Raw genomic sequence first — 24,620 nt, 5'->3', positions numbered from 1 at the left:
ATTTTATTTATCCTACACATTAAAAGAATATTCATGAATTTTTACTGAAAATTGCATTTTTGGAGAGAAATATTTAATAATATCCTATAAAAAATAACATAAAAACTTGTTTTTGATTTATTTTAACATAATAATAAAAACTTCATATACATTGTAATTGAAAACAGTTTCATTGTATCAATTAGCATTGATGAAGATATCGTGATTAGCAAAGAAACCAATAAGCTTTTCTGTTCATATTCTTTTAAAGCTTGTGACATCATGCGTAAATTTTCCAAACTTTGTTTTTATTCTACTGTTTTTGAGATAATGCCTAAACAGGATGCCGTAGGCTGTATTTCTTTTTTTCTGTGACACTATGGTAATTACTTGTTCAAAACTACCTTAATGTTTTAGATAAGCACATAAGTCATGGTTTGATATGTAATATTTTTTTACACTAAATAGGCAAAAAATTCACTTTTCACCATTTGATTTAACTAAATTTAATTACTATATTTCACAAGTTTCAAAAAGGTACTTAAACATTATAGAAATAGCCAAACAAATTTAATTTAAGATTACGTCTTTAAATATGTATTTAGCTGTTTCTACCGAAATTTATCTGAGAACATAATTAGATTTAATATTTTTTATGTGAAAGGTATGTAACATATATCACTGGAGATATTTGAAAAATTCTTGTCTATTTTTGAATAAAGGAATTTTGAAATGTGGTAGAGAAATCGATTATGTTATGGACTCTGTCACCCTCTATTTATTATGTGTTTAACTATTAATGTACTATTAGGGTAAATTACAGGTATCTATATTGTTATACTCTCGGCTTTTAGTATTGATTGTTAATTTTCAAGTTTTAACAAATGATTATTTGTTATTTAAGTATTTTTCACTTAATTTTGGTTAGTGTTAAACGTATTATATTTAATCATTATTATTACTTATTTATTATTTTTCAATGAAACTGAAAATCGTATGAAAAGAAAATGTTTTGATGTGTGGCGCCCCCTTTCCGCCTAACGGTTTTTGTAGAAAGTCCAGTGCAGTTGTCAACGCCATATTGTTGCTACATTTATTTTTAGTTCACATCTCGCTTAATATATAAAAGTTAATAAAAAACACAATGGAACAAAAACCCAAGGTAAGTGAAACCTACTACGTCCAAATATATGTTATTACACACGTAAATCTCTTTATTGTCCAGTAAAAAATCTGTAAAAAATCCGTTGTTTACTTTCACCTTCTGCGTTTCAGTCCGGTTTCTCGGACGAGGATGAGGATTTGGAAGCGTTACGAATGGCCGCTCTACAAACAATCAAAAAGAAGGAGGCACAGAAGAACGGGCGGCTTCCGGAATTATTCATACATTCTCCCGGACGTTTTGGAAGATCTAAGGGAGGACACAAAAGGGGAAGATTTTATGGTCCACTGTCCGGAAGGGGCCCCAAATCTAACAAACAGGTATGTTTATAATACTAAATTTAATGGTTTGTTGTTAATTGATGGAGACATCTGGCGGCCAAATTATTGTAATTTTATTGATTGCAAAATATTTTGATACAACAATGATACAATTATGCTACACATCTGTAACAATATATTTAGTGTTGTTTGTTTTATAATTTTGTAGCACAACTGAATATAATGTAATGAGTAAACAATGCAATGTTGTACATTATTTTCAATTTGTGACTCAGTGGTAACTTGTGAGGTTTTAATCTGGTGAGGCAAATGCCTTTTTAACTAAGATATCAAGATTTTTTAAATTTATTCTTAATGGAATGAAGCAAATGAAAATCTTTAGTACACCCATCACACACAAGACTAAAAAGTTTGTGATACTAAGGAATCGGCAACACTCGGTAGCATCGTTCCTCGGTAATTGAAATTACCTCATTGGTTTAGCAGCGTGGTTTTGCGTGACATACCTTAGGGCGCCTAGAGGCAAATTTTAAAATGTCCCATAGAAATATACAAAAAAGAGTTTTCACTTATTCTCTTTGAATTGTGTAAATTTCAGTATTTTCGTTTATCGTTTATTTAAAATTATACAATTTCAGGGCCAATTTAACAACTATAATGGCCGTGTGCGCAACAGTAACCTGATCTCGATAACAACGGTGCCGTCTGAAGGGGACACTAAGACCGTCGATAAACAAATCAGCAGTCCTCCACTGATCTTACCTCAAGATCGTTACTGCGGCAAAACGGAGGAAGAAAAACGCACTGAGAACACAACAAGCAAATTCAACCGTTACGATAACTCGGACAAATCTGAATCTGAATCGGAGGAGGAAATAGAGGAGTCCGAGGATGATAGTCCAGGAAAATTAGAAAAGGCTGATAGTTTAGAGGCTTTGATGCAAGAGCTCGATGACGAAATACAGGGTATAAGTAAACCGAAGGACGATAAACCAGTGCCGAAAAAGAGAGTAAAGAAGAAGAAAAAGCACAAGATTAGCGAGTCTGCGAACGAAACCAGTGAAACTGAACAAAAAGAAACAATAGAAAGTATACCGGAGTGTATCGAAAATAAGGATGTTGTTGAAGAAGACAAACCACCAGAGGATGTTGAAGAAACGAAGCCAGAAGTAGAAACCTCGTCAAAGCCGGACGACGAAGGAATTGCGAAAGAAAATCAAAAGCCAGAAAGTCAGATCTCACCTAAACAACGGAATACGGGCACTCCTCCAAGATTCCGTCATCCGAACAACCATAACAGGCGCAACAGACGAGGTCCTCCTCCGGTCATGCCGTTCGCCCAACAAAATATACCACCCTTCATCCAGCAACAACCACCCTACATACCGCTAGTACAGGCGCCGCCGTTTGTTCAACAGTTCAACCCTGCATTCGGACCACCACCTCAGGTCCCGCCACCATTCTACGAGCGACCCCTGTCGCCGCTTGCCATCAACACGGAACAATTGACTACTGCCACCATGGCTCCACTATCTCCGAGAAGTGCCAGGTTTGTGTTACAGAACAGGGCGATAATCGAGAAGAGGAAGCGGTCGCCAAGAAGGTCGTACTCTAGGAGTCCATCGCCCAGATTTAGAAGGTCCAAGTCACCCAGGAGATCGTCTTCTCCGTTAAACAGGCGAAAGTCACTTTCGCCTAGAAGACGGTCGTTATCGCCGAGAAGGACATCACCGAACAAGCGACTTCCGGCAAAGAAGGAAGAGGCTGTCAAGAGCAAGGCACCGGTACGCGATCGTTTGGGCACAAAAGGTGACAACACAGGTACTAAAACAGATGAAATAATTGTAGAAATGTGCCCAAAGAAGGATGATGACAAACCATTAGATCCAGTATTGGAAGCCAGACGTCGCAAATTCGAAAAGAAAGAGATTAATATCAGGGGAGGTATAATAAGACTGAAACCGAAGGATGAACCAGGCACGGACTCAAACAAGTCTCCAGAAAAGTCAGATGAAAAGGACGAGGAAGAACCATGTGAAAAAAATGAAGAAACTCAAGTAAAGGAGGAAGTAAAATCATCGCCGAAAAAGGTAGAAAAGCCGAATTACGTCGACGAATTGGATGGCATTGATGAGGATGCCTTATTGGCTGACGATGAGATCGATTTGTTGGGGAAGGAAGACATTTTTTCAGACGAGGAATCCGCAAGCGATAACGAGGGCCGATTTAAGGATAAGGAGAATTCTAATCAAAAAGTGGCAGTTTTGCCGTTTACAAAACTAGTCAACGGTGATAGAGAACCCGTACGGGAGAAGCCATTGATTGAAGAGCGGCGTAGCGGTGGCAGAAGTCAACGTAGGTCTAGAAATCGTTCCAGGTCACCTATCAAAACCAAGAGTCGCGAACGTATTTCGAGCAGAAAGGATGATAATGCAAAGATTGACAGTCGCGAGGACGGCGACGGAAAACGCGCACGTGGTACCGGCTCACAGGTGAGGAAGCGTGTGGTCAAAGCTGAGAAAAAGCACATTTCACCACAACTCGAAAAGAGATTCGAACGTCGTATTGAGATCAAAATCAAGAATCCAGCAAAATATGAAAAAAACAAAGAGGAAATGATTGAGTTTGGGCCGAAACCCAAGCGCAAAGTGGAAATACAGAGTAAAATTAACATTGATGTGACCCAGGAGGAGGACGAATCTGATGTAGTTGTCGAAAATGAAGCTGGCGACGAGGAGGAAATGAACAGCAGTAATGAAGGTGAGTTGACAATCTGCTACGAGGGATCAGGCTTAAAAATTATTTATTTTAGCTGGAGATTTGAGGGCGCAGTTGAGTAAGAAGCGCGCTGAACGAATGCATAAGGGTGGAGCCGTCGAGGGAAACGCAGGCCGCCTACTGCAGAACGCACTGGAGGGCGTCGTTGGCAAGATGCTCAAAAAACAGTCCAAGACCGAAAAAGATTTAATTCCAGGTGAGTGTCTACGTGGCGAATAAACGGATACTCTGGTCCCAAGGGTCGAATTTTTAATTTTCTGATTTCCTTAACACTTGTGTTTGTATCCTTGTAGAACATCCTGCTGTCAATTCCTCACCTAAATATCATTATAAATATGACGGAAATAGGTGCGAGCGGTTGCATTTTGCATTGAAAACGCAGCGTAAAATGTGTGTGTATGAAGTTTATTGCACCTATGCAGGTACCTCTCCTCAATGTTCAGTTCCTTCCGTTCCATACGATCCCGCTCTATACGTCGTTCACAGATTTACAATGAGACGTTTGTAGATGGAAAGTTGCCGATTCACTTGCGTTTGGGCGTTGCTGGTACTGATGCGAAACCGTCGCCGCGAAAGAAGTCCAAGAAAAGCAGGGGCAACGGTCAACAACGCACTGTGGACCAGGTATATTACTATATATTCATTGCCATTGGCAAAATAATCGTCAATTATTTACTTTATATTTCATTGCGAGTATTATTCTTGATTGGACACATTCGATGTGTGAATGGTGCGATATGTGGAGAGCTGGCTGTTGGTTGGTCATCAGTTTGGTTGTGAAGGTTTATTTTTTTTGGGTTCATTGTCTATTATTTCTTGGACGAAGAACGTTGTCTAGATAAAATAAAATATTGTCGTTTTCACTGACACGTAATGAGTCATAAACTAAATACAGTTATATTTCATGGATTTTGAAGTTCCTTCTAACAACTTTATAAATTAAATTCGAATTTAGATATCCACAATTCTTCAAATATTTCTTATAACCTATCTTATCAAACATTCATTTTTATTTTTACATAAAAACAAGTACATAATAATATATCAAAACTGTTCCTATCAGTGGCCAACTTTAACATTCCTACTTTCTGATTATGACTGAAGTATGGATTATTTCTGTCTGCCAAAAATTCTGTATGCCAAAAATTGATAGTTATGCTGCTTTATTTATTTATTTATTTATTTATTTGTTATTCATTGGGTGATTCCGAGTGTGTAAGACTGAGAGAAACGAATTTCGTTCCATCCTTCGTGATAAATTCGTAAAAACGTATTTTAAAACGGCGTCAAAAGTTGTCTATAGAAACCTGTTGTTTGATTTAATGATTTAACTCAAATAATTAATTTTTTAACGTATACCGTAGACTATGTATGTACTAAATGGTTAATTTAGTACATGATTGTTTTTAGATTTTGCAATCTATCTGTGATTGAAAGTGGTATTTTTTGATTGATTGCATATATTCATACTAACTGCATGTAAAGAATATAATATATAGTATGGATTACTATTTTTGTAATACCTTATTATGTGTTCAACATAATCCTTCATTTTTGCTTCGTTTGATCTCGACATTATACCATCGTTTTTGTTTATTTACTTTTTATATTGTACTCTTTATAAAATGACTCTAGTGTTTGAACAATATAAATTTATACTGTGTAATTAAAAGTCAGATTATATTGTAACAATTTCTTAATACAGAGATATTTTTAATTGTTCATGTATAGTATGTATTTTTTAACGAGTATCTTTAAAAAATGCATATCTGGATAGATGTTGTAACACCTAAAAAACTCACGATCCCATAGTGTAGTCCTAATTTTCCTTAAGGTTTGTTGTAAAATGTTATTTTTCTTTTATATTTATTTGTTAATTTGATTTTACATCAAACCGTTAACACTTTCCATTTATCCCACTTAATAACTTGAATCCCGATATTGTAAACTATTATAATATAAAAATTGTGCGACTTTTATATTTTTGCCGCATATTTCAATTAATAAACGCACAATTTTTATAAATCAATACACTGTAATAGTAATTGTATCATTTTCTGTAGATATGTTATGAATAGTTAATTAGTAAGAAAAAATGATACAGATGAAATCAGAAATACTTATATGACATGTGTTTGTAAAAATATAGGTATAATCAACAAAAGTCAGACATCCCAGTGACGAAAAAAATCAACCAATATCCAAAAACGGAGAAACTACAAATTGTGGGATAATAGACACTAATTGTTATAAGTGAGTTAATTATGTTATTGTAAAATTTATTTTAGTCAGTAATTGAATTATTAAGTTGTATAAAAAAATTGTAGATGACTACACGACAAAATGATTTTATTTTAACTGTATAAAGTGTGATATCAATTAATTTAAATTAGGTACAAATATATCTATAAGATTTAAACCTCTCTAATTTTAAACCTTTTGTACATATTTATTGTATATATTGTTAATAGACTACTGCTTTATTTATAAATTGTTTTTATAAACTACCGTGTTTTATTTATAGTCCTTTTTTATATAAAAGTATAGGTAGGTATTGGATAAAAAATAAATAAATAAAAATCAGTTTTAAAGATTATGTATATACTTTTTTGTTATTATACAAATTAATATTAAATTCTAGTAAATATCACAAACATTATTTTAATTATAACAAAATTTCATTTGCGAATCAATCAATCAAATTTGTTTTTGACTAGTCTGGAACCCAACTTTCCAAGGAATTGTTTTCAGAAATGCAATGTCAGCGTTTATTTATTACAGAACTTGTCGTGGTAAATATATATATGGCAATAAAGAACACTGTCACAGTTTGTTGTATGTCAGATTATTATCTAACATATAAAAACCGTGAATTCGATTCAGAAGTGTTACAGTCTTTTTTGGAAAAATAATCGACTTAAAGCTAAATAATTTACAATTTCGACAACACACCTAAATCATATAGAAATTAAATATAAATAAGTAAAGAAAAAATAAAAATACTGTAAAAATTAAATGAGATTATTCGGCTCGTCATGGCAAGGTTGTATCGAAATTGATATCTTACTGAATAGAAATGACACCCAATCCTACTCCACCTTCGTGAGCGATCATATCAGCAACGTAGGACCACTTATCAGCTTTGGGATCGTAAACCTCAACTGTGACCAAATTCGATATCCCGTCATAACCGCCAACCGCCCAAAGTTTACCCATATTTGCAGTCAGAGCAACTCGACTGCGCTGTGCATTCATCGGTGCTACATAACTCCACCTAAAACGACAACAGTTAAGATAGGTCAAAAAGCGAATGTACGAGCATACTTGTTCGTTTGGGGATTGAACACTTCAACAGTTTGAAGGAAAGAACTTCCGTCGTAACCACCGCAAGCGTACAGTTTACCACTCAGCATTGCAACTCCCAATCGACATCTAAAAAATACTTAATTGTAATTTAAACATTAACACAATCGAAGTTTACCTTTTGGTGAGCATTGGAGGAGCTTCACTCCATGTGTTGGTGTTTGGATCGTATCTCTCAACCGAATCGAAAATGGACAGTCCGTCGTGTCCGCCCAACGCATAAATATACCCCAGACAAGCGATAACAGCCCCAGCACTCCTGGACTTGTTCATCGGAGCCAATGAGCACCAGGAATTCGTGCTGGGGTGGTATCTCTCCACTGAATTCAGCGATGTAACTCCGTCGTATCCGCCGCATACGTAAATTATATCGCCGTGGGCGGTCGCCCCTAAGGCGCTTCTTTTGCACTGCATCGGCGACACCATGGACCATTCCTTCTTGATGGCGTCATATACTTCCACGCTAGCCAAACGATCTTTGCCGTTGTAACCGCCGAAAGCGTACAATTTGCTGTCGAGCACCGCAACGCCTAATCGCGACCGCATCATCGACATGGGCGGGGCGATATTCCACTTATTCGTCTTCGGATCATAATACTCCACTGTCGAAAGGGAATCCCCGTGTTTGTTCAAACCACCCACTACATAAATATAGCCCTGTAATTACAGTTTTAAATTAATCAATATGATATATTACATAATACATAAATCGTCAAAAATCATGCAATTTGTGACGATTTTCAGCCGATTTCGCCATTTGTGTATCTTTTTTTCAATTAATTCCCATATAACAAGTTTTGCACTAGCATATTTATTTAAACCCTGCTATGTCAAAATCGGATAAAAAATGAAAATCTTAAAATACACAAAGCGAGAAGCTGGTACGTTCACCAAAAATGTCGAACATATTTCAAAGATGCCGTCAATCGTTAACACGAAGATTGGAAATGTGTATTTAACAACAAGGTCATCAATGTGAACATCTTCTGTAGAAATGATGTTTAATACGTTGAAGACCGCATACCCACCGGCGGATCACTACGCAACATTACAGATCCCCCCCGCGTGCTCACGAGTGGACACACGACATGTTTTACATGGCCGCTTGTACACCGGTGGGTATGATTTAAATACAATTTATGTACAGTAATCAATTCTGTAAATCTAGAGGTTAAATAATGTCTACCTCATATAATTATTCTACACTAAGAAAATATTTAAAAAATAATATATGTAATTGACAATGCCGGTCCCTATGAGTGAGATACAATTTTGCAAAGCGGTCTTCAACGTGTTAATTAAATATTTAATAAAAGCATATTCAATTTATAAATAAAAACTTGAAACAACATCCTATAACTTGAAAACAAAAAACGGTCGAACATTAGAATATAGAAACTTTTTGATTATTTTTTGGTCCCCTACCGCGTGGTGCTATACATTATAGTTTGTTCTATGTCATCCTGTATGTTGCACCTGAATTACTTTTTATAAATCTATTGAAAGTTGTACATTTCCAAAGATAACATTTATAAATCAGTGTTATTAACAATAACGTACTTTTACATCGCACACGCGGTGCTCCGTCCGGAAGCTCTGCATCAACGACCGCCTTTCTGGGATAAGGTGAAATGTGAGAGCCTCATCTACAAGATCTCTACATTGAAGAGAATATCTGATGAGGTCTTCCGTTCCCACCCGGTCCGCAATGAAAACCGGTGACAACAAGGGCAACCGCACTAAAGACAAAAGCTGGGGCAAGTGGTCTTTGCGGGTCTCGTTGTGCTTTACCCAGCGCATGCATGCTTCAAAAATTTGTTCTTCACTGTCTACTCGCAGATTGTTCTTGTTTAATAGTTCCTTGACTTCATTAAGGGTGAGATTCAGGTATTCTTCGTGTTGTGACACGTCGTGGAAGTATGATTCAATGTATTTCTCTGCCGAATCCGCCAACGTTGCACAACCAAGCGATTCGGCGAAGTGTTTAAATCCCAACGCGTTTTGTGGATGTATTCTGCAATGTTAGCAACGATATTAACTTGAGCGACAACGATCACATAACGTACCTTTGCAGCAAATAATTCGCACAAGCGTCCCTCACTTTATTCAGCTGCAGATACGATGCACCGATCATAATGCTCTGCACGTTGTTTTTGTCCAATATAACTCTACCTGTGTAGGCGAAATTCACCAGAGCCTCCAACGCTCTGAAATTGAAACAAATATTTGTTGTTTGAAACTAATAAGTAACTAACAAATAGACTTACGTGGCATCTATACAATTCAATTCAATTTCTTTATTTCTGGCTTCCACCATGTCATTGGTAAACATGGCCTTAAAATATGGAATTGTTGCAGATAGGACGATTCTGTGGGCACTAAACTGTTGACCATCCACCTGAAATTAAGAGAGGAAATAATATATTAAAGGTTTATAGAACTATAAAAGCACTGACCAAAAAATTTTTTAAATAGAAACCAATTTGTCATTTGAGATGTTTTGCAAAAATATTCTAATTTAAACATTTTTAAGGCAATTACATTTTTACAAGTCCATTTAATATGATTGAATAACGTTTAAATAAAAATTATTTAAAATAATATTTATAATTTTGAAACATCATAAATAGTTAAAATTGCACAAATATTATGACAAAAGTCATAATATTTGTGCAATTGTACACATGTACATTATAGTCAATAATTATATAATATACTTATATAAACATCCTTTTGTACTTCAAGAACTGGTTCTATATATTGGTGACCTTTTTAAGAAACAGGAAAATCGGTAAAAAAATACCGAAATTAACCTTTAACAATTTCATATACAAATTAACTGTTGATTATAAAATCTCTATCGATAGATGTGCTTTAAATAAAACTCACCCTCAAAACAACATCGCAAAGTTTTCCCTGTCGTCTGATTTCTTCCATTATGGGAAAAGCTGAGTAGCATAGATCATTTTGATGGAAAACTAAATTTTCATTGTTCATTTCAAGCGTATTTCTTGGAGTGTTCGAATCTGATAGGCACAAATTAGCAAAATCATGATCTTGTTTCGAAAGACGGTAACGCTTCGTGTTTAAATCTGTTTTCTCCATTTCCCTGATGCTGTTGTTATGATAAATATTTAATGAATCTATTATGTACTGGTTACCAATGTTGTTTTACCAGTAATGAACTGTCAACATTGTTTGGTTAGGTCCACAAATTTCTGTATATAATTAGGATCTTTTTCTTACGCCACAGTTTATATGAAATATTCAATAGGAATTGTGATGTAATCTTTTTAGAGCAGAAACATTTTTATTCGTTTTGTCATTTAAAATTATTTAATTTTTGTCGAAGTATTTGTTAGGCATCAAAGTGAGCGCCATCTTTCCACATGAGCCTGCACCATTTCTGCAGATTTTCCATTGAGTCATTTAATATCAGTCAAAGTACATTCCATATTATGTATGTGGTAATAATTTCTTCGAAAAACGCAACGCAAACGCATAGAAATAGAAAATTTCGTAGAAATTAAAAGACTTGTTTCTAATCAGTTGCTATGATCCATTAATTTTAATCATTATACTTTTTTTTAATCAGTTAATTTTTCTAGGGATCTCCTTGAATAACGTTTAGCACTTTATTTTTTACATTTATTTTATTTCTAATATGCACATAAATTATCTTTTATATGCTAATATCGGACTTTATTGTTATACATGTCTGATTCGAGTTCCAATAATAATTTATTTTTATTCTTAACTTAATTTAATTTTTTTAAAGTCTTAATTTAAGACGATATTACAAACAATTTTTCTATAGTTATCATAATATAAATATAAATATATAAATGACAATCACATAAACTGAAATTATTTGTTAAGTAATAAAAAAAAAGTTGGTAACATTTAAAATTAGTTTGTTTTTTAATTGGTTGGTTGCTATAACAAAGTTTATCTGATGGCATATCATAGAAATTTCAGAATCTGAAATTTATTTATTTACTATAACTGTTGCTGGTAGGTGGGTGTTCTGTGGTCTGCTATCGCGAGTGCGGATTGCGTTCTGAAATGTAGTGTTCTGTAGTGTAGTTGCTTATCATTATAAGGTGATGCCCCTCGCGGAAAGATGTCTCACAGTAACTGAAGAATAAATACTTTTTCAAGAATAGTAAAACATCTTATATATTCGTTTTAAATAAAGAAGTAAGTAAATGCATCTATGTTTTAAAAATCTTGTAATTTTTATTGAACTTGTAATAAAATCAATAAAATGCATGTTAATCTGACAGTTCCATATATAACCTCAACTATGTAAACAAATTTTTATTATACTAAGAAAATTAAATAAAATGCCGGTGGATATAAAGGAATTAACTGAAGGTAATTGTCACGTTATTAATAACTGTGTGTAAAAATTTTAAAAATACATACCAAAGCGTTTTTCCTTTTTATCCCAAAGTATATCCAACCTTAAACAAAGCAGTTAATTTTAGGATGGTTGGAGCTAGAGAGCGATCCAGGCTTATTTACTCTCCTCTTAGAGGATTTTGGTGTAAAAGGCGTGCAAGTGGAAGAAATTTACGACCTAAACAAACCTCTAGACTCAACTGTGTATGGTTTCATATTCCTGTTCAGATGGGTTGAAGAACGTCGGTCTCGTCGCAAGGTTGTAGAACAAACTGAAACGTTTGTTAAAGATGAGGATGTTGTGAACAACATATTTTTTGCACAGCAAATGGTGCCCAATAGTTGTGCAACTCATGCACTCATTTCCATATTGTTGAATTGTCCAAATATTCATTTAGGTAGGTTAATGAAACAATTTTACTTTTTTATTAATTGTGGACAATTTAGGAGAGACTCTGACAAGACTGAAGGTTCACACACATGGAATGTCACCAGAAAACAAAGGCTGGGCCATAGGGAACACTCCAGAGTTAGCATGTGCCCATAATTCACACGCAATGCCTCAGGCTAAAAGAAGATTAGAAAAGGGATCATCTGGTGTTTCTACGGGTGTGTACACACTTAAACTGGTTTAAAAACGATCTGGTTGTGTGTTAAAGAATATGTTTTAGGGCGGTTTACTGGCGAAGCTTTTCATTTTGTTAGTTTTGTGCCCATTGGTGGACGATTATATGAACTGGATGGTCTTAAGCCGTTTCCAATAGATCATGGACCGTGTAGCGATGTGGAGTGGACAGAAAAGTTTAGGAATGTAATGACAGACAGGCTAGGCATCAATGATGAGTACAGTGAGATTAGGTTTAATTTAATGGCAGTAGTACCAGACAGAAGGTTGGCAATTCATCACAAACTTAAAATGCTCAGAACCAACAAGCAAATTGTATTGGACGCTCTTTCGCACCTTGTCAAAATAAAAGATAAGACGACCAATCAAGAGAAAAAAGAGTCACTTGTGACAGAAAATGATAAGCCATCCACGGAAAAAGAGACCGCAGAAGTAAAACCTGAAGGACCGAGCGAGGAAGGTCATAATATGGTGAAAAAAGATGCAGAAAACCCTTCTAACAGTAAAGTCACCCTTTGTCCACTGGATTATGCAACACCTCTAACAATTCAAACATCCCCTGCACCAAGTACTTCTGGAACTGACACCTCATCAGATATTGGATCTGCCTTCAATTCGCCAACTCAGGCTTGGAACTGGGCAAACACTGCGTCCCAAAACAGTCCTTCTTCAAAAGATTTGAAGCGATTTGTTGTGTTGAGAATGGAGGGCGAAAACTCTACAGGTTTAATTTATTTTTTCCGTTATGAATTTTAACTCATCATTTCTTTCATTTCAGAATCCAAACCATTGGAATCTGGCGAACGAAAATCTGGAGGTGTACATGCAAGAGTTCGGACCAGTGATGGGGATCCTGTAGTTGCAGAAAAAAAGCCGCATGAGTTGTTGGAACCACATACTTTCGCTCCAAAGGATTTATTGGCACTGTTAAGGAATTTAGAAAGCGAGATTTGTATGTGCGAGATGTCATTGAAGGACGAGAACGATAAACAAAATAAATATAAAATTGATGACGGGAGAAGAACTCACAACTACGACGAGTTCATTTGCACTTTTCTATCCATGTTAGCACAGCAGGGGAAATTGGGTGATTTAGTGGAACAGAACCTGGTTATTCCTAAGAAACCCGGCGTTAATACACCTCCAGCTCCCAAAACTATTAAAACCACCAAGAAGGACACCAAAAAGAAGAAAAAGGGAAGAACGAAAGTTAAAAGGAAACGATAGATTATTAAGAATATCCATCTATGCATTAGTGTATTATTTTGTATTATTATTCTTATTAAAATGAATGAGGTGCTCACTTCTGAATTTTGTTTACAATCAATTAAAATTTACAAAAATAATTATTAATAATACATTCAAAATTCTCCCAACTATTCAATAGCTTTCAAATAAATTTCAATTTTCAATACTGTATAATACATTTATTTTTTATTTCAGTCCAGATTATGTATAAATTCTATATTCAATATTAAAGGAACAGCAATTTATCATACAATACAAAATGTTACAATTCAAAAAAGACAAGAATTTTTGCAATTTTGCATTAGCAAAATATAAAATCAAAATAACAAGTACAGTCACAGCCAAACTACTTTTCTAGATCTTGTTAATCAACCCTTATTTTCTACTCATCTCGAAAGTTGGCGGATTTTCCGGAATACACGCAACATCCAGTGTATCACTTTCAAACCAGTTAATCTCGTCCGGCGTCAAATCTTCCAATTTCGAGTAGACAGACATATCAACTTCAACTGTGGTTCGGGTGTTGTTGTCGAATCCTGTCTTAAAGATACCCTGTGATGGTTGTTGAAAAGTACTATTTTGTACAAATATAGATCCAGAAGAAGGTTGATTTTGTCCAAAAGGACTTGTAGGGGTATTTTGAGCAGCGCCAAATGGTTGTTGGTTTTGAGGGGTGTGAATTGATTGTTGAGCAAAAATATTATTACTGTTTTGATTAGCTGAAACTGTACCAAAAATATTCGAAGATTGTTGTTGCTGTTGGCTAAATACTGATGGGTTTTGGCCAGGTTGTTGAGAAAAAAATGGAGAAGTTTGTGTTTGTCCTGATAATTGTTGATTGAATACTGATGGTGATGTTGTTTGTACAAAATTGGGTGGTGATGCCTGTGCAAAAATTGATGATTGTTGTTGTTGGTTAACAAACGTGTTATTAGTTGCAACATATGCGTTTTGTTGAGATACAAAAGGACTTGTTGTCTGTCCACCAAATATGCTGGGTGGTTGCTGGACAAATGGAGTAGTTGTTTGTGCTGCAACTGCAATTTTCTAATGTTTATTTCTAAGATTACTTTGTCATTTTTATACACACCTGTATTTGCAAAAATAGAAGAACTTGCCACTGGTGTTTGTTGATAATTTGCTTGAGATCCACTAAAAACTGGTTGATTTTGTACAGGAAATCCACCAAAAATGTTACCACTTATTGTATTGCCTCCTTGTTGGTTAAAATTTGATTTAAGTGGTGATGTAAATGTTGAATTTGGTGAATTAAAGCCACCAGTTCTGTTAACAGCTGCTATAGCCATAGAATTATTTAATGGTGTGTCATATATTTGCTTTATTATATTAATAATATCTGGGCTTGGATTTTGTAGTGCTTTTAATTGCATTATTCTAGTTTGCATCATTTCCTGAATTTTTATAATCTAAAATCAAAAATAAATTACAATTTTCAAAGTAATCAAATATGACACTTACATATTGGTCAAGTGTTCCATTTTCTCTGGCCTCATAAAATCCCCATCTGACTTCTTCGAAGCTGGTGTCCTCCAATCCTGGAAACGCATGTTTGTCTTTGAAAGGTGCATAACATGTTAATAACCATTGGCCCCCTTTCTCAACTGCATTAGCTTCTTTAACAACACTTTCAACTAAAGTATCGATGGTTGTGGTAGTTTGTGGTGGTTTCTGCTGTGTAAATTGTGGTTGGTTTTGTTGAATATTCGGATTCACATAATGAAAATTATCTGAAACATTTGAATTGTTGAAACTTATTGAGAAACAAACCTGATATGTTTACGCACCACCTAAGGAATGCTGAAATCGGCAGTCTTGGCCGAATTTGCATGTGCCTTGCAGAAAAAACTTGCACACGACCATAATAAATAATATTAAATTATATTATAGGATTAAATTGTTGAAATTCCAGTGTTTTTAAATTCTAACCTTTTGTTATTTATACATTAGAACTAATTTCGTCGTGTTTCATCTACAAACGTACCTTAGTGATAACGACTACCGCGATTATCAATAGGAGGATTAAAAATAAATCGAAGTAATTGTAGAAATAAGAATCAGAATTATTTAATTGCGTTTTCATGGTGAACATAAACAGTGTCATACACTATGTCATTCACACCATAGAATAAAGAACCACTAGAATAAAATCCCTCCCTTTTTTGTTTTGTCTATTCAGTCTGGTCATAAGGTAAAGGTACAACTGAATATAATATAAAAATTTTACCACATTTTTTTGTATGAAATTCAATAATTTCATATTCTTTAATAAATTATTTAAATTTATGTAAATTTTGTAATGTTGGTTGCATAGTGAGTAATCACCATAATTACAATTTTTAAATATGGGGTTGTTCGAAATGTAATTTCGATTTTTTTTGTCTGTGAGAGCTTCGAGTATAATCCCAGGCCATTCAAGTGGTCATAAACTGTTGAATTTGATAAATTTAACCTTAATCCGATCTCACGTGTTGTTATTCGTCGGTTCGCATCAACTAATGCCTTTATCGCATCTTTATCAGCTTCGACCGGCCTTCTCGAACGTGGTGCATCTTCGACATCAAAATTGCCGGATCGAAATTTAGCGAACCAGTTCTGGCACTGACGTAGTGTCAACACACCTTCTCCATACACATCGGTCAATTTCTTTCTGGCTTGAATAGCATTTTTACCCTTTCTGTAGTAAAACAGTAAGATATGTCGAAAATGCAGCTTATCGCTCTCCATATTTAAAAGGGCACCAACCAAAAACTAATGTGTTAATTGGAATTTTTCACACACAAGCCTTGCTATATGAGCTCTCAATGCATATAAAAATTATACGGCTTAAGTGCACCCAACTGGGTGTAAAAAAATTCAATTAAGTCCTCTGTCGGGAAAAAACGAAATGACTTTTCGAACAACCCAATAATTTCATTTCGATTTTCTCCAGGTTTACTTTAATATGTGTTAATATGTCAACATATTGATTCCCTTCCCAAATTAACTCTAGAATTAATGAAATTGAAGTGAATGACAGTACATAGCTATTATGCATCAAGAGATGCTGATGTACAACTTCTTTTTTTTATTTCTCCCAGTGGCGTTTGTGCGAAATTTGATTTAAAATATTTTTAAAGGATAGTTTATTAGGCTAATATATTTTTTGTAAAAAGTATTGTTACAATTATTATTCACCTCTGAACAAATTTGACGTTTAGTTTTTTCTACCGACTTAAGGTAACACCAGTTTAAATGAAATGTGTCATTGGCATATATATAACTCATCGCATAGAATGTGATTTATCAACGATGGTAAGATATTGGTTCAGATCTTGCGAAGGAGTTCGTCATGAGCGATAACCCAGATCTGAACGTCCTAGAAGCACAACTAAACAAGAAGAACGGCACTTGCGAATGTTGACTCTTAGAGACAGATTGTCCACAACCTGTTGTATAGGAATTAGATGGAATAGATAGGTCGTATGAAGCAAGTTATAGTGGTTTAATAACCGAGTTCACTGGATACAAGAATGACATCAGGTGGTGTTTAGCGATGAATCGCTTTTTTCTGTGGACACATAATGGAGAATGCTCAAATTGAAACTTTTCCATTAAATGTGGATGCGATAGTAGTTGACAGACAATCCCTTTTAGTTATTCTTCCAGGCAATTTAAATGCTGCTGATTATATTAACAATCTGCTAGAACCCATCGCAATACCATATCTTTAACGTATAAATAATCCTATATTCCAACAATATAACGGCCTCTCCCAGGTGGGACTGTTCTTAGTCTTCAGACTATACGTTCTGTATTTAATTTAAAAGATGATTCGTCGTGTTCATTTAAGTGTACAGTTAAAGCAGTTTATAATATCAAAATATAAGGCTAGAGTTAAGCAAGTTGAGTTTTCTAGGTAACATCCATTATTTCCAAATCCATCAAACTTTTTCTATAGACAGGATCTGGAGATAATGTATCTAGACTAGGCACACCTAGAAAAACGACCAGTAATGTCAACAAAAAAATTGTACACCTTTCCGTACAGGATCCCTTTAAATCAATAGTTAAAGCTGCTAGATTTTCTGCTGTTGAAATAGGTCCTCTAAGTCCAAATCTTAACCCCAAAAATGTGGATAAGGAAAATCGATCAAACCATACAGAAAAATTTAAAAATACGGAAGAATTTTATAGTGCAAATGTTGCAGCAATTCTGAAACAATACATCCATAACCTTATTAGCTCTATGATGATTAGATGCCTAGAAGTTATAAAAAGGGGTATACCACAGAATATTAACTTCATTAAATAAAATATATGAAAATGAATTTGTTACTTTATTTTTGTTTTTTTAGTATTTTCCTTTAAATTTATATTTGATGATAAGTAAAATAATAATGCATGTTTAAAATTTTATACATTGCTTGTTTTATTGTTCACATAAAGTTATTTAATTTAACAAGAGTTATATTAAACTTAAGTATATATATATATATACTTAATCTTTTATTTGACATACATATTGGAACAAGGTGGTGGTGGATGGTTGGTTTGTTTTAAATTGAAAAAAATAATTTATTTCTAAAAATATAGTCTAAAGTTTTAGTTTAAATTGTGAGAAATATAAAAAAATAGGGTATAAATGTTCTTACTGTTGCAAAATTACATAGATTAACTTTATTTATACTTAAACTTTATATTTGTTTTAAAAATAGTAACAATAATTCAGTACTTTCAAATAACTATATAATATAAGTATAATTCGTAATATTAATCAATACTAGCCTGCAATATCAGTCAGGTGGCTGATAAAACCACAACGGTAATTGAAATAAATCGACATGTATTTATAGAACGGTCTCATCACAGTTTTAAATGATTTCGTAGTAATCAAGTTCACCGAACCAGATGCTACCCCTATTTTACACGGTTTATCTGGACCATGCACACTTGCAACTCTAATATCTCTTTAACCCACCTACGCAGCTTGTTCACACTCCTGTGTCGCACAATGACGCTATACATTTTCTACGCTGTTCAAAAAATATTAATGCTAATATCGTGCTAGAATATATCACAAATATTTACCAATGTAATAATTATTGTCCTGGTGTAAGAACGGAAGAAACAAATTAAGTAAACTGGAATGCTCAGTTTTTGTACATTAATTTGTTCTTGATCAATCGTTTTGTGCAAATTATTTTAATAATATATTGCAGTCATGTCGAGATCTAGAATTAAGAGCCTCGCCTCGTCCAGAGTCTATTATTGTAACAATTAAAACAATAGACCATAAACAATTAAATCTGATTCATATTAATGACCAGGAAAAATAAAAAGTGCATACAAATACACACTCATCATTAATAATCTTCTTTAAGCAATTAATTATAGTCTAAGTGTATTGGAAATTGATTTGAGTTTAACAGTGTACAACCTTAGAGTAGATAGAGTGCAAATTTATAGTCCTCTATTAAATTATGGCATTCAATTTCTAAGCGATTGGAGTTAAATGAAGGAATGTCCGTTCAACCGCGAAATAACCGAAGCTGGCTGTATAAAAGCTTCGTTCTGGGGTCCGTAAAGGCACAGAAAGCCGCGAGTATTCCAACAAGTAACATCTTATAACCTATCTAACTATACAAGTCATCGATTCGAAGAGAAATAGTGTTTATTTTATTTCCACCAACATGAAACAGTTTAAAAAAGTATGTTGCACTGCATTTATTCTGATGGTATTTTATTTAGCAAACACAGATGGCTTTCTTCAACGAACAACTCAAGATTCTGGAAAAGAAGATTCTAATGGTTTTAGATTCAAGCATCAACTTCGCACACAATCCGATGTAACCAACCAAAGAAATGTTGATGCACAACGACTTTTCTTTGAAGGTACTCTGAGACAGTCCGACAACCGTCGAAATTTCGATGTACGAAGTAACAGAAACCTGCAAGAACGTGACAGTAGAGACAATTCTCGAGCTACACATACCATACGCAGTTCCAGAGACTCCATAAGAACATCGGAGAAATACGCACAAACCAACGAACGAGACCATTTAATGAAGAATTCCCGAGAAAATGTTGACCGCATTAGAGAACATCAAGACGGAAGGCAGTCAAGAATTTCTCGAGAAATCAGTGATGAGACCCGAAACGTAGATCGACGCGTAGAAGAATCCAGAGCTTCCGAAATACGCATTTCATCAAATACGCAAAGACGAGAATCCAAGCAATTTAGAGAATACCAACAAAGAGAAAATATCCGAGATGAAACCCGAGACTCACGAGTATCCCGACTCCGTGAATCTAGAAACCAAGATCAACCACAACGTAGAGAATCGGAAGAAAGAGAATCAAGACTTGAAGAGAACTTAAGAATTAATGAAGATATCAGAACATCTCCCACAATGCGTTCCTTCAGAGGTCAATTTACTGAAGATATTCTATCAAATCGACGAATCGTTCAACTCTCTAAACAAGGCAAAACCAGGAATTTTAGACAAATCCGCGAAGAGGACCAGGTGCAATATACTGACACTATAGACGAAAACCGAGATAAAGTCAGGGATTCAAGAATATTCCGGTTGAGAGAATCTCGTAATCAGCAACAACGCGAAGAATTTAGAGAAAGAGAGTCAAAGGCTCGTGAAATTAATTCAAGACATGATGATGAAACTAGAATTTCTCTTAGGCGCCGTTCCACTAAAGAAATTCTAAGAAATCGTCGTGATGTTCAGATCCTTAATGAAAAACTAATTAGGAATTCCCGTCAAAGTCGCGATGATATTGGACTCTCCAGGGAACGCCAACAACGTGACCAAGCTAGAGATTCAACTATATCCCAACTGAGGCAATTCTGGAATCAAGAACAAAGACGACGTGAAGAGTCCAGAAAAATTGAATCAAGACTTCGCGAAAATAATTTGCGGAATCGTGAAGAAACTTCTGAAGATCGTCGTCATATCCAACTCTCCAGAGAAGAAGAAGAAACTAGGAACTTCCGTCAAAGTCGTGATGAAGGACAGCGGCGTGAATATAACCGAGACCAAATCAGGGATTTAAGAACTTCCCAATTGAGGGAGATCCGTGATCAAGATCTAAGACAAAGTCAAGAGCCCACGGCAGAAGAATCAAGACATCAGGCGAATAATTTAAAAGAGCGTGAAGAAATTATAAGAGATCGTCAGGAGAGATCCAGAGAAGGAGAAACTAGGAACACTCGTCAAAATCGCGATGTAGAACGTCAACGTGAAGATATTAGAATTTTCAGGCTCCGATATGAAAGAACTCTACGAGATATTCGACTCGCCAGAATGCAACGTGCACAGTTGAGAGAAAGGGAATCAAGGCTTCGTGAAAACAATCGCGAAGATACTAGAACTTCTCTTTTAATGCGTAGTTTCAACCGTCAATCATCTGTAGAATCTTTGCGAGAGCATCGTAATGCTGTACTTTCTAGAGAAGAAGAAAATCGGAATTCTCGTCAAAATCGCGATTTGGAACAGCGGCGTCGGGAAGGTTCGGAAGCAACTGGATTTGGAGAACAACGTCAACGCTCAGAATCTATAGAACGTGAATCAAGACTACGAGAAGATAATCTTAGAAGTCCTAAAGAAACTAGAGTCTCTCTTAGACGTCGATCCTCTGAAGAAACTCTGCGAGATGCTCGTGCCTCCAGAGAACAACGTAAAGAAATGGGAGAAAGGACATCAAGACTTCGTGAAAATAATTTGAGAAGTCATGAAGAGATCAGAGCTTCCTTTTTGATGCACACTCTTAAACGCCAATCACCTGAAGAATCTGTACGAGATCGTCGCAGTGTCCGATACTCTAGAGTAGAACGTGAAAACGCCAGACAAAATCGTGACCACGAAGATTCAAGAGCATATCCATTTAGAAAACAACTTAAACGTGAAAAATCCGGGGATCTCGAAGTCAGAACATCTCTTTTAATGAGTACTTTGGCACGTAAATCATCTGAAGAATCTTCTCAAGATCGTCGATATGTCCGACGTTTTAGAGAAGAAGAAACTGGGAACTTCCGTCAAAATCGCGATGTTGTACAGCGTCAACGCGGGGAAACTTTGACATCTGAGAACGTTCAACGAGAACGTGATGAGACAAATCGTCATCGAGAACAAGAACGAAATGAAGATTCAAAATTATACGCAAGAAGGGACCAAGTGGATGACACGCGTTTAACTCGCACTCAAAGATCTAGTGAAAGAAGCAATGAAATGCGCGACTCCAATGAACGAAATATTGAACAACGGCTTGATGCCAAACGCTTCCGACGTAACGTACCTGAAACCATAAGAATGTTTGAAGCACGGCAGAAAAGTGAACGAGACAATATTGATTTATACAGCGATGCTACCAGAAAAATTCGAGACGATTTTGAAATATTATCTGAAAAAGACTATAGAACACAACAGAACGAATCTTCCTATTTGTTGAATACCGTCAAAGTTTTATTGGTGACCTTGTTGGTCGCTCAGATGTTTGCTAGTTCTTCTAAGACTAAAAACTGGGCAAATGTGATGAGCTTCCAGAGGAAACTGAAAGTTTGTTAAGATGTTTTAGAGTAATTTATTTTGTTAGTAGTAGCTAGATGGATCGATAAATTTGTTGACGACCGCTATGTTATAGGATCACTCTCTAGTCGAGCTTTAGCTTAGATTAACAAGTTATCAAGTAGAATTAGAACAATCTATATATATATAATTAACGTATATCTATGGAAACATTCGTATTGTTTATGCTATATTGTACGCCCCAAAACTTACAAACTTACTTATTGTAGTCAAATTTTATGCATATAATAAATATATTGTATAATCTAATGTTGTGTTTCAATTCTCAAATAAGTAGAACAAATATGAATGACGACATGTAATCAGTGGTGTAACAATAGGGTGGCAAAGTGGGCAAAATGTTATTTTATGTTTTTTTTTGTAAGTAAGAAAGGTTACATTAATCAAGCGATTGTTATGTGAATCAACTGTTTGTGAAGTTTTTTTTTCGATATCTTCGAAGACACAGCTAATTGTGGAAATTATATATCAATATGTCTAGATTTATAAGTGTAAACAATGACAACTCAGATCCAGAACAACCATAACCAGGTATGAGTTACAACAATCAAAGTGTTTTAGTGTGGAAATTATTAAAACTTTTTCATATGTTACTGACAAGGGTAATTTTAAAGAATTAAATGATCAAGTAAAACGGTTTATGATTGAAAACAGATAACATAAGCAAAAAGACCCCTTCTTAAAAAATAGTGGCAATACATCTTTCTTGAAAAAATACTGTTTTATATCTGGAGTAAAATTAGTGTATATGGTTGCCATAATCGCTGTTGCTTCAAAAGGCATATTGTGAACCTTGTTGGTTATATGCAAATAGGGTATATAAAAAATTAGAAACATTGTAGAAGCTATAGAAAGGCACAAGACGATCAGAAAATTTATTTGGATCTTTTATATCAACAATGCAAGTTACGTGGAATACTAGATGAAGAGTCTATAATCTAGTCTATACTCAAAAAAAGGAAACTCCTTTAGGTTCCAAATACTTAGTAGATTTCTATATCTTATTCTGACAATTTTAATTTGTAATTTACTTTTTTGTGGGTATAGAAAAAATACAAATACATATAATGAAATCCTAAAGGTGTCTGTTATTAAAGTTTTTAGAATTTCACACAGTTAAGGATCAAATTGCTTTAGCAATGTCCAAACTGTTTATAAAAATCTATAAATAACCACAATATTCCTATAAATAAGTATCGTGGAGATGGGTACGATGGTATTCACTATATGAAAAGAACTTATGGTGGAGTTCAAAAACTTCGGGTTGAATGCGGTATATACTGTCTGTCTCTAAGTACTAAGGTAACTGATCTCATATAAGCGAGACAAGCAAATCCTATATTATATTATTAAATCCTATTTAATATTATTAGAAGTACACTCCTTCGTCATTTATACAACGTTGGAATCGTTTGAAAAACGATTCAAAACAAAGTTGAAAATCATTTTTTGGGACCTTTTCTAGGACCCGTGACACCATGGCCAATGATAGTTTAGGGAATTGCCAGAAGTATGCTAGTACTAAATCTGACGAATATAGCGGATATTAAAATACAACAACGCTCCTTTTGGCCAAAAACTCCTTTACTATTCTGCACTTGTGAACTGGCATGTCGTCATGCAATAGGCGCCATAATCCTTGCTCCGGATATTCTGGCCTAACACGGGTAATTCTTGTCAGCAATGGATCCTAGACCGATAATACAGACTCGTGATCGTTTGACACTGGGGCGTGAATTCGATTTTAGAATTCACGGTTTCGATGACGAAGTGACAAGGTGATTTGGGAAAATTTGAATTGTGAAAAAAGTATATTCGAGGGTGGTCTGAAAAATTTTCAACCTCAACGGCTTTTTGGGGTCAATAAAAGCTAGTGAACGTGCATCTATTGACAGTTACTCACCAAAGTTTTGGCCATTTTAGACGCACAGTTTTTAATTGTCAGTCGTTTGAATTTTTGTTTTTCAAAGGCAATACGCCTACGCAAATCAAAAGTGTGTTAGACTCTGTGTATGGAGACTCTGCACCATCATTTACCACAGTGGAATTTTGGCAAGCTGAATTTAAACGTGGCTGTAAGAGCTTGGTAGACGATGAACGTTCGGAATATCCAAAAACTGCAACTACTGACGATAACATTGCTAAAGTTCACCTAATAGTGTTAAACGACTGCTAGTGAGTGA

At 34.9% G+C, this 24,620-nt stretch overlaps 5 protein-coding genes across 9 annotated transcripts; 3 read left to right on the top strand and 2 right to left on the bottom strand.

Annotated features, from left to right (window-relative positions):
- The first annotated feature begins 1,031 nt into the window (after window positions 1-1,031).
- On the top strand, window positions 1,032-6,677 carry LOC109599302 (serine/threonine-protein kinase PRP4 homolog). Its single transcript, XM_049967319.1, has 6 exons — window positions 1,032-1,141; window positions 1,255-1,461; window positions 2,061-4,182; window positions 4,235-4,396; window positions 4,709-4,824; window positions 6,350-6,677. The coding sequence occupies exons 1-6, from the start codon at window positions 1,124-1,126 to the stop codon at window positions 6,353-6,355; spliced, it is 2,631 nt and encodes an 876-aa protein (XP_049823276.1). The 5' UTR covers window positions 1,032-1,123; the 3' UTR covers window positions 6,356-6,677.
- Window positions 6,678-6,780: 103 nt separating this feature from the next.
- On the bottom strand, window positions 6,781-10,917 carry LOC109599313 (kelch-like protein 18). Its single transcript, XM_020015288.2, has 7 exons — window positions 10,453-10,917; window positions 9,831-9,961; window positions 9,630-9,770; window positions 9,124-9,577; window positions 7,682-8,220; window positions 7,525-7,632; window positions 6,781-7,474 (listed from the first exon to the last, which is right to left on the bottom strand). The coding sequence occupies exons 1-7, from the start codon at window positions 10,666-10,668 to the stop codon at window positions 7,264-7,266; spliced, it is 1,800 nt and encodes a 599-aa protein (XP_019870847.1). The 5' UTR covers window positions 10,669-10,917; the 3' UTR covers window positions 6,781-7,263.
- A 691-nt stretch (window positions 10,918-11,608) lies between these two features.
- LOC109599328 (ubiquitin carboxyl-terminal hydrolase calypso) lies at window positions 11,609-13,895 on the top strand. Of its 3 annotated transcripts, none has more exons than XM_049970515.1 (5): window positions 11,609-11,763; window positions 12,054-12,365; window positions 12,415-12,576; window positions 12,627-13,316; window positions 13,371-13,895. In XM_049970515.1, exons 2-5 carry the CDS (start codon window positions 12,296-12,298, stop codon window positions 13,817-13,819), a joined length of 1,371 nt encoding a protein of 456 aa, XP_049826472.1. In that variant the 5' UTR covers window positions 11,609-11,763; window positions 12,054-12,295; the 3' UTR covers window positions 13,820-13,895. The 3 variants fall into 3 exon arrangements, with proteins under 3 accessions (XP_049826472.1, XP_019870870.1, XP_019870869.1); XM_020015311.2 differs by lacking the exon at window positions 11,609-11,763 and adding an exon at window positions 11,838-11,940 and having other exon boundaries at window positions 12,639-13,316; XM_020015310.2 differs by lacking the exon at window positions 11,609-11,763 and adding an exon at window positions 11,838-11,940.
- Window positions 13,896-14,004: 109 nt separating this feature from the next.
- On the bottom strand, window positions 14,005-15,954 carry LOC109599327 (uncharacterized). Of its 3 annotated transcripts, XM_049970516.1 has the most exons (5): window positions 15,843-15,859; window positions 15,646-15,787; window positions 15,320-15,588; window positions 14,931-15,267; window positions 14,005-14,877 (listed from the first exon to the last, which is right to left on the bottom strand). In XM_049970516.1, exons 2-5 carry the CDS (start codon window positions 15,719-15,721, stop codon window positions 14,216-14,218), a joined length of 1,344 nt encoding a protein of 447 aa, XP_049826473.1. In that variant the 5' UTR covers window positions 15,722-15,787; window positions 15,843-15,859; the 3' UTR covers window positions 14,005-14,215. The 3 variants fall into 3 exon arrangements, with proteins under 3 accessions (XP_049826473.1, XP_019870868.2, XP_049826474.1); XM_020015309.2 differs by having other exon boundaries at window positions 15,646-15,954; XM_049970517.1 differs by having other exon boundaries at window positions 14,005-14,871; window positions 15,646-15,954.
- A 3,531-nt stretch (window positions 15,955-19,485) lies between these two features.
- LOC109599310 (trichohyalin) lies at window positions 19,486-22,686 on the top strand. Its single transcript, XM_020015286.2, has one exon. It carries the CDS (start codon window positions 19,531-19,533, stop codon window positions 22,414-22,416), a length of 2,886 nt encoding a protein of 961 aa, XP_019870845.2. The 5' UTR covers window positions 19,486-19,530; the 3' UTR covers window positions 22,417-22,686.
- Window positions 22,687-24,620: the final 1,934 nt, after the last annotated feature.

This window comes from Aethina tumida, chromosome 1 (assembly GCF_024364675.1).
Source record: "Aethina tumida isolate Nest 87 chromosome 1, icAetTumi1.1, whole genome shotgun sequence".
Classification (NCBI taxonomy): domain Eukaryota; kingdom Metazoa; phylum Arthropoda; class Insecta; order Coleoptera; family Nitidulidae; genus Aethina; species Aethina tumida.
This window is presented reverse-complemented; position numbering and strand designations above follow the sequence as displayed.